Source organism: Xyrauchen texanus, chromosome 11 (assembly GCF_025860055.1).
Source record: "Xyrauchen texanus isolate HMW12.3.18 chromosome 11, RBS_HiC_50CHRs, whole genome shotgun sequence".
NCBI classification, from domain to species: domain Eukaryota; kingdom Metazoa; phylum Chordata; class Actinopteri; order Cypriniformes; family Catostomidae; genus Xyrauchen; species Xyrauchen texanus.
Window position 1 is genome coordinate 11,756,261 of NC_068286.1, and position 15,559 is coordinate 11,771,819.

Below are 15,559 nucleotides of genomic sequence, written 5' to 3' on the forward strand. Positions count from 1 at the left end.
AAAAACTAATAGATTGAGGTTTCAGTGCTGTCAGTAGAGTTTATACTTGCTCATTTAGGCAAGACAGACTAAAATAGGACCAGTTTGTACTTTATGTAGTTTTTGGATAACCTTTATTCATTGTTTGCCATCATCTTTATATTGGTTGCTCGCCTCCAAACTACATGAAAAGACATGACCAACCAAACAGGTTTTTGTCCTCTGTGATGCGTTCCTCGTCTGTGATGTTGGGCGGTGTTGGGCGGTGTTGGGTGTCACTTTCTTTACTCACGGCGCCGCACAACAGACTACGCGCGATTCCACGATCACGGCACACTTACTTGAAGCCTACGTGATATTTCGATAAATCAGACCTTGTGTTGCAACACATTATTACGCAGAGGGGGAAGAAGCACAGACCTAATCAACGCAAACGCCGATGTGGATAACAAGGAAGAATAAATATAAATATTCGTCCATTGACTGTTTTTGCTGTTGGGAGTTGTTGCGATTTCTTGCGCACAGCCATGGAAACGATACGAAGACTTCTTCCCTAATGACGCGATCTTTCGCGTTAGCTTTCCCTAAATAAATGTGAGTACACAACTGAGATTTCTATACTATTATATGCATAATACATATGTACAAGGGTTTTACACTCAGCGCATATTTTTGACTACCGGTGTTTTGCATTCCAGTCATTGCAATGGAACAGCGCTCTCATTTGCAAAACAGTCCGTCTGCCTTCAAATAGGTCCGATGGATCACTGATTTCTTGTTACGTGTTTACTTAGGGATGCGACGTTACTGGCCTCCGCCGTGGTCGTTTGGGAATGGCTCAACGAGCACGGGCGCTGGCGGCCGTACAGCCCGGTCGTGTCTCACCACATAGAGGAGGTGATACGAAGAGATCCCCGCGGCGGCAGCGTCGTTCTAGGCCAAGCTGACAGCCGCCTGTCCCCCTACATCGTCGATCTACACTCCATGCATCAGTTCAGACAAGACACAGGTATGGTGTATTTTCAGTGCAACATGCAGTGAGTGCGTTTTAAGGATGGTAGAGCACAGAGTTTAAATATTAGGTGGCAAAGGCTCTTCATAAATCCATTGGACGTTTTGTAAAATCAAGTGTTTTATCAATATCTTTGGAAAGTTATTTCCATTATTGATATATTATCCATTAATTTGAGTTAGACTTGTAGCACGCGTTTAAATGGAATATGATGGTACTTCAATTGTTCACCAATGCGGCTGTTGTTTTGTATGGACAAGCAAATGTATGGTGTGTCACTATAGAGTGTAGAGAAAAAGACATGTTATTCAGTGGTGTTTATTTGGCATGGGCTCTTCAGATGAACAACATTCATAAATTATGTGGGGCACAAAACAAACAAACAAACAGGATCTCTGCCTGCGGTTAATAACCTATATGTAATTCTGCCAAAATTAATGCTACAATGTCTCTGACAATCGTACACAGAGCTTGATTCATGACAGAGTTTTTTTGTGGAACTTGAATAGTTTTAGTAGCCTATTTAGTGGATAAAAGATAGAAATCCTTGTCATTCCCCCCAAATTTGTACGAGTTTGAACTGGAACTGAGTCCCCCAGACTCAGTCCCCCAGAGCCCTGATTTCATTATGCTCTAGTGAACACAAGTTATAAAGCGCCACTTAGTTTTAGTTTCTCAGCACATTTAGTATTTATTTAGTTTTAGTATTTGTAGTAAGGTATAAACAGTTGTAAAGGCATTATATGCGAAAGGAGGCGAGAACCGGCTTGACAATATAAATAATATTTTAATGAAAAACTTCAACAAAAGACACAAACATAAACACACGACAGTCCGATGCCCGTAAACGATCTCTCTCTACGTCACACCACCATCCGTAGTCGGCCCTCATCCCTCTCGGAGGCTTAATTTGCCTGATAAGGGACCGGGTGTGTATATCTCGCCCTCCGCCCCGTCACAACAGTCTTTTGTGTATTGTGGGTTATACAGCAGAGTTACCATATGTCCATTTTGTGAATAATAATAATAATAATAATATTAATAATAAAAATATTAATTTAAATCTTTGTTAGCATGACATTGACAGTATGACACTCACATAACTAAAGTTTACTAGGGCTGTGTTGATACGATCAAATATCTATATATTGCCTTGCTTTTTCTCATGAAAGGGTATGAATATTTTAGATCCATCATCCATGTATCAATATGTATATTCAACTATTTGAGTATATTTATCACATTTAAATAATGAAGCAGGTCTTCTAAATAAGGGCAAACTCTGAAAGCGGTGTTCCTCGGTGCAGTCAGAGGTTATGTAGTGTAGTGGCGAAGAAATTTTGCACTGAGATCCTATCACTGCGTTTTAAGTGTAAACGTTTGGTTTGACTCTTTCTGTTTAATGTGTTCAAAGACGAGATCCACACAATCCATTTGTCTTTAATGTCTCTTAATACCCTTTCTATGTTCTACAGTCAATTATTGATAAAAAACAATGAAGTAAACATTGAATTAAAATCACTTATAGCACAGATGCTGTAAATAATCCATTTGACCAAAACAAACAATTCTGTCAAAGTCCCTGCCTCTGGTCTTAAAGAGACAGTACCATTTTATGACTTGTTCTGCAGATCAATGTAAATACATGTAAATAGAACATATGATGTACGTTAACAAAATGTAACTAATATATATATATATATATATATATATATATATATATATATATATATGCACAGTGTAATAAATGCAATTTCAAGACATCATCTTTATCGATGGAACACATTTTATTGGCTATATTTTTAAGAAGCTAAAATGTGAGCAAAAAGATCAAAAACTGTTTATAAAATGTGATTTGTAAAATTAATATTTACATAACTTACCAATTTAGAAGGTCCCCATAATAATTAATAACAGCATTAGCTGTAAGACCATTTATTTCATACTGTATGTAAAAATGGACATAATAACTGAGATCAAATCACAATAAGTATTGTTTTGTGAGGTAGATGACGATACCCAGACCTACTGTTTACATGGATCAAACTTCATGGACAGGAATTATGTCAGTCACACATGCTGTTAACAGATCTTAAATTGTACACAGATTTACAGTATGCAGATATACAACCAGACACCTCTCAAAAATTATCTTTATACATGCACAGATTGTTCTGAAACCCATTTTATTAAGGTTATACCAACTTTTCTCAAGTCATGTTCATTGCAAAACATCTATCTCAAATTTCTGTTACTGACAATGAGGTAAGGGACATTAGCAACCCTAACTGATCTGTGAAGACTTGCCCTTGGATCCTGCAAAGTTATTTAGACACACTTGGATAGTGAAGTTCCATAAAGCAGAAACAAACATACTTCCAAATGATAGACTGAAACTATAAAGATTGATAGAGGAGGAAAGAACAGGGGAGTGGTTGTGATTGTGCAACAAGCTGTGTCGTTTCGTCAACTCTGGGCCCCTGGGGGTGTTGTCAGTTACTGTTTTCCATTGAGGCAGGAGATTAGTATAACACACATACACAGGAATGGATTGTGTTTCTCATTATCCAATGACTCTCACATGGTTAGGCTCAAGAGTAGAGGGAATGTTGAGATTTGTTTAAAGTGGCCCTATTATGCTTTTTGGGATTTTATCTTTCCTTTATTGTGTAATGTAGCTGTTTGTGTATGTAAAAGGTCTGCAAAGTTACAAAGAACGAAGTCCATGCCAAAGGGAGTTACTCTCTCCCACAGAAAACACTGCTCCTGAATTGCCTGAAATGCCTGGTTTGCAGTCCAGCCATTACTTTCATGACATAGCTATGCAACTAATTTGCATAATGCCCGCCTAAGGACTACTTTAAGCTGAAACTCTGTTACAGTATGGGAAGTTACATTTCCGACACACGCTCTAAGCGGTTGACCAGTCACAGCAGACTGGGCTTTTTGGAAAGGGGGACATTATAGAGACAGTAGTTAAAATGAGCATTACAGACAGAGGGTGAAAAGAGGTGCTGCAGCAATGTACAGTATGAGAAAGATAATTTTGGAAATATTAAAGCATGAAAACCTTTTCTAGTAGACCACCAAAATAAAATTATGAACCTGTGAATGAGCATAATATGGGCTCTTTAACTGCTTTCAGGCTGACTATTTAGTGAATTGTTTCTGCAAGTATTTTGCTCCATCCCAATAACACCCATGCAAACACAGGGTCTTAAATGTACTTTTTAGCCTAACAGCCAAGGTGGCAGGTAGATGAAAATATTTACATGCCAGTCAGATTTCTTACCAGACAATTTTATTAGATTTTTACTAGTGGACAAATAAACAATACTGTAAGCATTTTTAAATATGAACTGCTTTTTTAAAGAGTTGTATTTTTATTATTTATTTTAATTTAGAATTCTTCTTCAGATTATTAATTTCTTAAAAAGAAACTAATGGCAATTTTCCACTGCATGTTACGGTTCGACTCGCCTCAACTCTACTCGCTTTACTTTTCTGAGCTTCCTTTTCCACTGCTCTATAGTGCCGCCTCAACATGGGTGGGATTATAGGCTGATCGTCATAGTTATGCCGCCTCCACTTCCGTGACATCTTCTTTAACGCAACACAAACATTACTGACCAAAACAATAACACAACCGCTAGCTGTTAGCTACTACACTCAATGTACTGCATAAAGCAATTTTTTTATGGTGATTTTACACAAGTTTAACAGTTAAATTGGCCTGGTTGTTTTAGAAGCAAGCTTTCCAGTACCTGGACTTTTCCTTGATGGTTCTGTAGTCACTTTTTTTATTTTTATTTTTTTTACTTTTCCCTACCCCCGCGACCCGACTTCGGATAAGCGGTTGAAGATGGATGGATGGACTTTTCCCTACACTGTTGGTAGGACCAGTGTTAGCCGTGTGCGGCCAACAGCTGATACACGTCCTGAAAGACCTTTTAGTTTTGTGTAATTTCTTTCTTCGCTAACGAGTGGACAGTCTGCACCTCGTTTATTGACCACGGCGTGGTTTTGCAAAGGCACGTGAACAAATTATACTGTTATCGCTGTTGCTAACTTTAAAACTAGCGGGTTGATGTCCCGTGTCAGAAGTCCAGTGACTCTGGTAGAGACAATTCTCTCTGATCAAGCAGTGATCTGCAGGATTTTGACGTCATATTTAGTATCGGCTCGGCTCGCTTGGAACCTCGACGGAGGAGGTACTATAAAAAGTATCAGATACCAGGTACTATCCACAGTGGAAAACCCCCAAAAAGCGAGCAGATTCGAGTTGAGTCGAGTTGTATTGTGCAGTGAAAAAGCCCCATAAATTTGTATTTTAAACCACATGTCTATTGAACAACCAGTAGGCCTAATTATGACTCATTAGCACAAGTACACATAACTCTTCACATTTGCTGATGAAGCTACTGTTTGTAAAGTTCTAGTCATTGACGCTACCAGTTTAGGACCTATGAGTTGTCTGTTCTCAAACTAGAGACTCTGATGCACTTGTCTTCTTGTTGTTGTGACCCTGGTCTGTCCACTTCTCTCTCTGTCCTGGTCAAATCCAGTTAGTCTGTAGTTCATAGGAAAGCTTTCCTCTCTTAAAAGCCCAATAGACTGATGACTTTTAGAGAATTGTTTTTCTTTACGGCCATTTTTCAAACCAAAATTTGACTTGGAAGTGCAAATTGACTTGCAGAAACTGTACTCAATACTTCAGCAACCGGAAAAGACACTGTTCAAAAGTCATTATACAGTATAACACAACAGTGTTCAACTGTTCTAACAAAAAGAAACATTTCTTGTGGACCAAATTAGCATGTTAGAATGATTTCTCAAGGATTTAATGCTTTTTTAAACGGCAATAATAATTTTTAACATTGCTAATGTTTTTGGTGAACAGAAGCATTCATTTCTTCCATAAACAAAAATGTCTTGGTGATTCCAAACTTGAATGGTAGTGTAATTGCATATCCTTTAAAATACCAGGTAGTAAAATGAGACACCTTAGACTTTTTTATTAAATATATTGTGCAATCACAGCTTTTTGTTTTATTTAGAAATATGACCGAGTGAGGAAAAAGACAGTGAAAATGTTGTTAGATTGAGAGAGAGAGAGAAAGAAGAAAAAAAATGTGTGTGGGGGGTTTGCTCGATGGAGGCAAAGAGCCAGCAACAATGGAACAGATGGACAGTGGCTGTACACCTGCTGTAGGGCTTTGTGTTGCTGAAAAGGTCCTGGGATCCTTAACCCAATGTCACAGTTTATGATCTAATGAGGCACAGCCTTTTACCCCCACATACATACTAGTACAAGCTTGCAAACTGAAATGCAGGCAGTGTGATTGGCATGTGAAAATGGACATGGCCATCTGTTGCTGTGGCTGCAATGTGGAGAGGAGGCACATAAATACCTAGTTTTATCTGGATAAACATATATATATATATATATATATATATATATATATATATATATATATATATAATTAATCAGCTTTATTGCCAAGTATGCTTACACATACAAGTAATTTATCTTGGTGACAACAATGGAAAAAACAATACAAAACAGTAGCAAGACATATATAATAATAATAAAAAATATGTATATAATATAATTATACATATACATACATACATACACTCAGACACATACCTTCATACATACACACACATACGTAGTGCAAATCTAAAACAAATCTGTTATACGAGTACAAAAATACAGTATGTTATGTACAGTGCAAAGTTTTTTTTTTTCTGTACCGCTATTAAACCCCTTTTTACTGCCATTAGTCCATGTCATTGGTGGGTGACTCCACCGCTGATGCAAACATCTGTTACATGGTTGATTTCTTCACTCTGTCAGCATGAATGCACTGGAGTGCAGGTTTGTGTAATTTTGTGTCAAATCCTTTTTCTTTTTTAACCCAAAAATGAAAAAATATTTCAGTGTTTAAAAAGTTAATTCATGCCTTGAATATTTGATACGCACATATGAGCTCTGAAACTGCACTTTCATCTGGTTGGTCAACTTGCCCCGTCTTCTGTATCCTACTGCCTTCAGCTAGAATTAGAGTTAGGTATCACTCTGCAAATTTGTCTCAATTTTCATTAAATATTGTCCCGAACCACCACTATCTCTAAACTATGCATGGCATATGTATTAGAATCTTGCTGCTTGGCACATCATGGTATTGTTGCAAGGTTCCTCTGATGGACAATGCCTGAGAGATCGCAAGCCATATCACTTGGCCATATGCTGACTGGGTGTTTGTCTAATTATATATTATTTTTATTTTTAATAACATTGTATGATTTTGTAGTGACTGTAGTGCCACGTCCCATTGATAAATGTAATTAAAAAAAGTTGTCACTTTGTATAAAAGCCCCACGAGTTAATGTGTTAACACAAGCTAATTTATTTTTGACATTTATTATTATATATTTCCTAAATGTTCATCCAGGCTGAGGCAATTACGTCAGCAGCACACTCTATCAGCAGTGTACAGTCTTGCAGAAATTAACATTGCACTTATGGAGATAGGGTGAATACACGTCCCAATAACAGGAACAGTCCTGATTTTACACGCCGCTTCCCGACGGACCAGTCGGGATGCCTTGTGTCCAGATCTTAGCTATTAGAATTTTATGTCCACTCCAATCCATGTTCATGATGCCTAAACATTAATTTAGCATTTGCTTTTATCCAAAGCAACTTTTTTTTCCCCATTACATTTATCAATGGGACACGAATACTTAGGTACTACTAAATCATACAATGTTATTAAAACTAAAAATAATATATAATAGACCAACTAACGCATCCTCCATTAAGAAGCAACAACACCATGATGTGCCAAGCAGCAAGATTCTAATACATATGGCACGCATAGGTTACAGTTATTGGTGGTTCCTGTCGGGACAATATTTAATGAAAATTGAGACAAATTTGCACTCCCAACTCTAATTCTGGCAGGATTAAGTCAGTACAGGTGACGGCGGGTTGACCAATCAGAAAAAAGGGGCATTTCAGTGTCGCTTACATGTGCATATCAAATTTTTAAGCCATAAATTCATTTTTTAAACAATGAAAGAAAACCCAAAATTAAGCCATTTTCAACAGAAAATGAGTTTGTATCTGCTTATTCTTTTCATCAGTGTTAAAACTAATAAAGAAACCGCATTTTTAGTTTTTCATTTTTGGGTTTAAAAAGTAAAAAAGTATGGATGCAAAAGCACATAGACCAGTGCAGAGTTGCTTGAGCTCTCATTACAAATGTTTGCAAAAATAAAATTCCAAGACCATGTCGTGTTTTTATTATTATTATTATGTTGAATTAAGTCTACAAAAGACAATAAAATAAAATAACCGGTTATAAACAGATATGCACCTATTATGGCCACTTATCGCATGTTAGCATTAGCATTAGCACAATGAATGCAGAATGTAAACATGACAAATTACACATTATGTACTACATACATTTTACTTACTTGTTCATTTGAAATTAAATATTCTATTACATATTCTATATATAGTATTTTAATTAGTTAAAGGTGCTGTTAGCAATTGTTTTCATGTAAAAGTATGTTCCTACTCCCTTATATTAATGAAAAAGTATCCTGAGATATCTCACCTGTCTCTGTGATAGCTGTAGACTTTGTAAATGGCAAAAAAAATAAATAAAATATGTCCGCGGACATTGACGCTTTTCACCTGTCAATCATTTTGCTCATTCTCATAGTGTTGTATTTGAAGCGGATCATTGAGGCTATGATTAATAATGTTTGCCAGTTGTGGGTGTTATTGTGCCTCTGTTGAATTTGACAGCCACAGGAACAAACAATGCTGCTATTTACCTCCATTTTGGTCTCAAAATTATATTTGGAGTGTGGGGTTTTGGAATGATTAAAGAAAGAAGAATGTAACTGTGAGTGTATTGGAGCCTTAACTAATCTCCTATCTATCATTCAATAACCCTTCCATCCTTCACTCTCCACAAAGGCTGAGACTAATGACTCATGGAATGTAAGAACAAGAAAAGTGGAAAAAAGCATGGAGTTTAGTTATTTATTCATCTTTTACTGAACAAATTCAGGCTTGGTTGGACTTGGCCTCATTTAATTAATGGACAATAGTGCTGGGAGGAGATAATCGTGATTCAGCCACAGAACTGGTAAAGTGAAGGGTGATCAAAGAACACTGAGGTCCTGCCTTACTCCACCTAATTTTTGGAACACCCTTAATACTTTCACATATTAAGTTTCATAACATGTCTGGAAAATGTGAGTTTTATGTACAGCATGCAATATTTAATTAAAGCAATAAGCCACGAGAGGCTGTGCTTGATTTCACCACTGGTCAGTGGTTGGGAAGAACTTGGCCCAAAGTGAAGCATGCAAAAGGCAACCCCCTTAAATGTGGTAAAATCACTGTAATGCACAGCCTCGTGGCTTATTGCATTTACAAAACGGTGGCAGTGATTAAAGACATTGATGTTCAATAAACACATTTGTTAATATTAACAATATAAAGCAATTCTTCCCCTGACTGTAGGTTGTTTATAGTTTCCAAGCAACGTAGAAATTTATAGCACTAAAATAATCAGAATTTGGGGTCACGGGTGTGCATTTATCAGAATTTTACAACAACGTCATTGTACATCAACATTCATTAGATTAAAAATATTGAACTTTTGTTTTGAAGTGTCTGAAGACTGAATAAAAAGAAATAGACCCCATTTACACCTAATCACTTAAGCTTTTGTAGAATGAAGAATGCCTACACCAACCCCTCCAGATCCTGATCTGAACCCAGCTGATTCAGGTGCATGGCAAGAGTGCTCATTTCTATTCTGATGAACAGGTGCAACAATAGGCATTCAGTTGGTTTAAGTGGGGCTCACGGACAATAAGGACTGAACGCTTAGGGTTGTGCAATTATTAATCCTGCTGTTCTCCCCTACAATACCAGTTTCTTTGATGTAGTGTTTTTCTTAAACTTAGTGTAACGGGTAAGGATGGGCAAGGAGGTGGCAGCAGCCGGCTGAGCAGTCAATGAAACTTTTAATGACATAAATCAACTTGAACACAAAGACACACACACACACAGCGGCCACGTGTGTCTGTCTCTCTCGAACTGGCGCCTCCGGCTCATCTTTATCCCCCTCCTGGCTGATTAGAACAATTCAGGGTCAGGCGTGGAATTAAGGCATTGTTTGGAATTGTTGGTCAAATAGAATTTGCTCTAAAAAAATCTATTTTTTCTGTGATGAGGTATTCGGTAACAATGCTAATGCAGTACGTAACGTGTTTACTTTGTTTGCGATGACAATGCAACACATTATTCAGCCAATTGCAAGGATTTGGGCCTGGAAAATCAACAATTGTTTAGGTCTATTAATGCACAGTTGGAGCTGTTTTAGGCCTAATACCCTTGGTTGATATTATTTCTCTGTCTCCCCTCTAAAATATCCCTTGTGTTTACCTCCTCAGGTGCATTAAGACCAGTGCGGAGGAGTTTCTATGACCCCAGCTCAGCACCAGGACAGGGTTGGATATGGGAGTGGGAAAATGACACTGGTTCCTGGAATCCCTATGACATGGAGGTGAGCATTGCTTTGCAAGCAGCAAGAGACCGACAGCAGACCTGGTTGGACCTGACACCCCTGGGCTTTTGCTACCTTGTTGACTTCCAGACCATGACCCAGATTAACAGGCAAACGCAGCAACAGTGGCGCATCCAGAGACGCTCAGACATGGTTTATCCACTGGTCTCTGGGCCACTGCCTAAAACCTCACAGGCTTGGGGTAATGGCTTTGGGGCTGGAGGCATGTCTAGAGGAGTTGCATCAGGTGCGGAGTCAACTGGGGCACTTCTTGGGGTAGGAGTTTCTAGTTCCACCCTGAATAGAAAAGGAAGTACGGTTTACCCAAGTGGGACACTTTCAGTGTCATCTCTTGCTCCTGTTGGACAGCCATGTGCCTGCCAGCAATGCATGCTTGTGTTAAGTGTAAAGGCAAATGCCACTGCATCACAGACACTAGGACGCAAATCTCATACAACGAAGCCAAACAGTCATAAATCCAGCTTTGGGACACTTTTAACCCCGTCTTCGTCTATTTTAAACTCATATTCTCACACACTTCCACATGGCCTGGCTTCAAAAGGCTTGCCCTCAGAAGAGGACAAGAATTCGGCAGCTTTTGCTCAATCATTGTCACTTCTTACTTCAGAAACTGCCGCGCTCTCAGTCTCTTCAAGCCGTCCGCCACCTCCACCTGTTCCCCCAAATCCAACTCTGCCATCAACCAATCAACAGCCTTCTTCCACCCCTAGCTCAACATCTTCAGCAACATTGGTGCCAACTGCCATGCTCATTGACACGTCAAGTACCACATCGTCCACAGTTTTAACGTCGTCTTCAACAACAGTGCCCTCCCAACGCTCTTCTGCCTGCGCTGCCCCTCTACCACCTCGTGCTAGTCTGGCAGGCCTTAGCCGGCCTGCTTTGCAGAGGATTGCCATTGCACAGTCACGGGCACTTGTTGCCTCTGGGTAAGATGAGTTTTATCTTTTTCTCTCAATATTTCACCTTCTTCTACCCACAATAGTTGGGAAGAGCTGAATATCGAGTTTTGGAACGCGGAAGTAAAGAATTGCTGGGTAAAATTTGGTAGCAGTGAATGGGAGACGACACCTAATCTCATTTTTGCTTACCCATTTACTCCAACATCATTTACGTTTCCACAAATTTCCAAATGAAGATATAGAAAGCGATGGATTACAACTGTCAGAAGAGAGAAGATGGCAAATTTATTTTCACTCTCTAAGCAGCTGAATTAGAAACCTCATTGAATCTGTGTTCATTTGTTTTTAAAAATTAATTCCAGGGTAAAATTACACAAAGTATAATGTTATAAATTGACACTAAATAATAAAAAAGTTTGCTAGATTTACACTGCTAAATAGGGTGGAAACGTGTCATCACAGTCTGTGAAAAAGGTCTATCTTGCTTTTGGTTGTCAAGATCTCTTATATACAGTGGGTTGAGTCTTTGTATGTATTCTTACATAAAGTGTGGTTCTAGCACACAAACATTTGCTTATGTTTGCATAGACATTGAAATGTACAGTATTGATGGCATCTTAAACATAAATAATGCTATGTATAAACAACTTTAGAGTTAACATACAAATGTGGATGAATCCTTATTGAATTCACGGAATTAAACATTTTATTGTATTTTGAATTAATGAAATTAAGCATTCAGTGTAATCACAATTAATGCAGTTGATACATTACTTAATTTGAAGTTAAAATGGTTTAATTTTGAAGGATTGCAGGAATTGTAATATTTAACATTTCTAAAGCTGTAAAGACAAAAAAGGTATGTTTTTGATGCTGCCTATGTGTCCTTCTTGTATGTTTCAGTGTCCATCCAAACTTACACAATGTGTTTAAATTTGACATCCGAATAGCTACATATAATAATGAGATCAAGCTTTATAATTATGACATTTGAGTGAGAAGCTAAAATTCATGAATGCTTTAATGACCACATGCACTCAAGCTGGTATGAACTTCTCAAAGAAGTTTGTGCCAAACCTAATGATACATATAATCCCAGCATAATATCAAGGTCAATTTATTTATAGAGCACATTTAAAAACAAGTGTATACCAAAGTGCTGTACATAGGCAAATTAAATCAACACAATATGCATTCATACAAAAGCCAAAGAATATAGATAAGTCTTCAGACAAGATTTAAAAATGTGAAGTGTAGGTGCGAATCTAATGTCCAGAAGTATGTTATTCCATAGTCTAGGGTTGACTATGGAGAAGGCACGATCCCTTTTAAACTTCAAGCATGATCGTGGTGTATGCAGGAGAAGATTATCAGACGACCTAACAGTCCTGGAGGACTGTTGAGGATTAAGGAGTTCGGAGAGATGAGATGGGGCTAAACCATTTTTAGCTTTAAAAACAAATAAAATATTAAAATTAATCCTGTATTGGACTGGTAACCAGTGAAGAGATGCTAGAAGAGGTGAAATACTTTTCTTCTTCCTTGTTCCAGTCCGCGCAACCTTGCAGCTGCATTTTGGTTTAACTGCAAACGATACAGAGATGAATGATCAAGACCCATCCACAGTGCATTACAATAGTGAAGTCTGGATGAGATGAAGGCATGAATATCTATCTCCAAATCCTTAAATGAAAGCAATGGTTTTAATTTAGCAATCAACCTGAGTTGGATAAAGCTGCCCTTCACTACAGTACTCAAGAGTCAAAGATCACACCCAAGTTTTTCCCAAGTGGTGAACATTTAATGACAGGGTTGCTAGATTGTGACTAAGTGGGACATACAGCTGTGTATCATCTGCATAACAATGATATGAAATGTTATATTTGCTAAAATTTTAACCCAGGAGAAGCATATAAATATAAAAATAAAATAGGGCCCAATATGGAACCTTGAAGTACCCACAAGTGAAATGTGCAGAGGGAGAGGAAGAATTGCCATTCCTAACACTCAAAGAGTTCTATCTGAAAGGCAAGATGTAAACCAATCTAAGGCTGTGCCATTAATACAGACTTCACACCTAAGACGGTCTAAGAGGATAGTATGATCAACTGTATCGAAAGCAGCACTATGATCGAGCAACATTAAAATTGCAGGTCTAGCAGAGTCCAAAGTTAGCAGTAAACCATTCGTCACCTTGAGTAGTGCAGACTCTGTTCCGTGATGGGCTCTAAAACCAGATTGAAATTGATGTAAATATTGTTATCAGATAAAAATGTCAGTTTAGAAAGAGGACGGAAATTATTAAGGTTAGTAGGATCGAAATTTGGCTTAAGAAGTGGCTGGATCACTGCTTGCTTAAAGCAGGACGGAACAATGCCTTTATATGAGGAGCTATTCGTAATAGCCAACATACTAAAACCAACAGTGTCCAGCACCTCTCTGAGGAGCCAAGCTTGAATAACATCAACAGAAGAGGTGGTAGGCTTTATCTGTTGGACTGTTTCTATCAACTTAGTGAGAGATATACAGCACTGTGCAAAAGTTTCAGGCACTTAAGATGTTTCGCAAAAACATTTGTCTCAAGATGGTTATTTATATCTTCAGCTTTAGTGTGTCAATTGGAAAAAGACATTTTAGACTCCCAAACATTACTTTTGCAAATAGAAAACATTAGAATAGAAGAACAGGTCACTCTGCAAGAGATGGCATTGGCCCCACAAAGCCCCCCACTGAACATCGAGTCAGTCTGGGATCACATCAATAGGCAGAAGCAAATGAGACAGCCTCAAGAGATAGAAGAACTGTGATAAATTCTTCAAGAAGCTTGGTACATCCTATCTGCCAACAACCAAGAAAAACTGTCCAGGTGTACCCAGGAGAATTGGTGCTGTTTTAAAGGCAAAGGTGGCCACACCATTGATTTAGCTTTTTTATGTTTACTGGATTTGTATGATGTTAACTGATAAATGAAAACTATTTATTACATTATTTTTGAAGACATCCTCACTATGCAACATTTTTCACAAGTGCCTTAAACTTTTGCACAGTACTGTTGGTTCAAACCGATCAAACAGAACAGAACAAGTGACTGCTTCAGAGGGGTCATGACTACTAGTGTTACTGCAAGATTGTAAAGCATCAACCTTGCCAATAAAGAAATCTAAAAACAAGTCTCCTGTGTAGCATCAAGAGAAGTGTTGGCTGCAGGAGTGAGCACTGTATTTACAATGTTAAACATAATTTTTGGATTATGAGGATTTTTAGAGATTATATCAGAAAGATATTTGGTTTTTTTTGCAACTTTTACAGAGTTCTGGTATGCAGATAGATAATTTCATAAGACACTTGCAGTCTGTCTTTTTCCCCATTTACGCTCTGCTTTCCTACATTCCTGTCTGAGAACACATGTGTTATTGTTTAACCAAGGCTGGGTCCTAAATTGAGGTTTTCTAGCTTTAAAAGTAGCAATAGAGTCTAAAATGCTAGTACAGATATTGTTAAAAAGAGTGTCCATCACCTCTGTGCCTAGACTAGGATGAATTAGCTTCATGGTCCACAACACAGAAGAACCAGAGAAGGCCTCAGAGAAATGTCTTGCTGTAGCTGTGGTTACAGAGCATGAATATGACCAGAGAAATGTGATTTTGGAATAGGATATGTTAGTGTAACAAAAAACAACAGGCTTATGATCAGATAGACAAATCTTAGTCATTTCAACTCTGTAGATGGGAAGATCAAAAGATAAAACAAGATTAAGAGTATGACTATGATCATGATCATGTATTGAGCCAGTAACATGCTGTGTGAGAATAAATTAGTCACTAAGTTGAGCAAACTCCATAACCAGATTATTGGAAGGGCAGCAAACATGAATATTAAAATCACCAAGAATGGTAAGATTGTCCGTAGTAGGCACAATGTTTGATAAAAATCATCAAATTCCTGAATGAAGTCCTTATTATATTTAGGAGGCCTATAAATGAGAGCACAAGAGTACTGGACTGGACAGCTGAGCCTTAAGTAGTAATTGCACTTCAAAACTA

At 37.9% G+C, this 15,559-nt stretch overlaps 1 protein-coding gene across 1 annotated transcript in view; it reads left to right on the plus strand.

Annotated features, from left to right (window-relative positions):
• The first annotated feature begins 283 nt into the window (after window positions 1-283).
• Window positions 284-15,559, plus strand: part of dtx4b (deltex 4, E3 ubiquitin ligase b) — a 29,062-nt gene continuing 13,786 nt past the window's right edge. Inside the window, exons 1-3 of the mRNA XM_052137831.1 lie at window positions 284-573; window positions 774-988; window positions 10,481-11,543. Coding sequence (XP_051993791.1) covers window positions 572-573; window positions 774-988; window positions 10,481-11,543 — 1,280 coding nt within the window. The 5' untranslated portion in view covers window positions 284-571. The remainder of the gene's footprint in view (window positions 574-773; window positions 989-10,480; window positions 11,544-15,559) is intronic.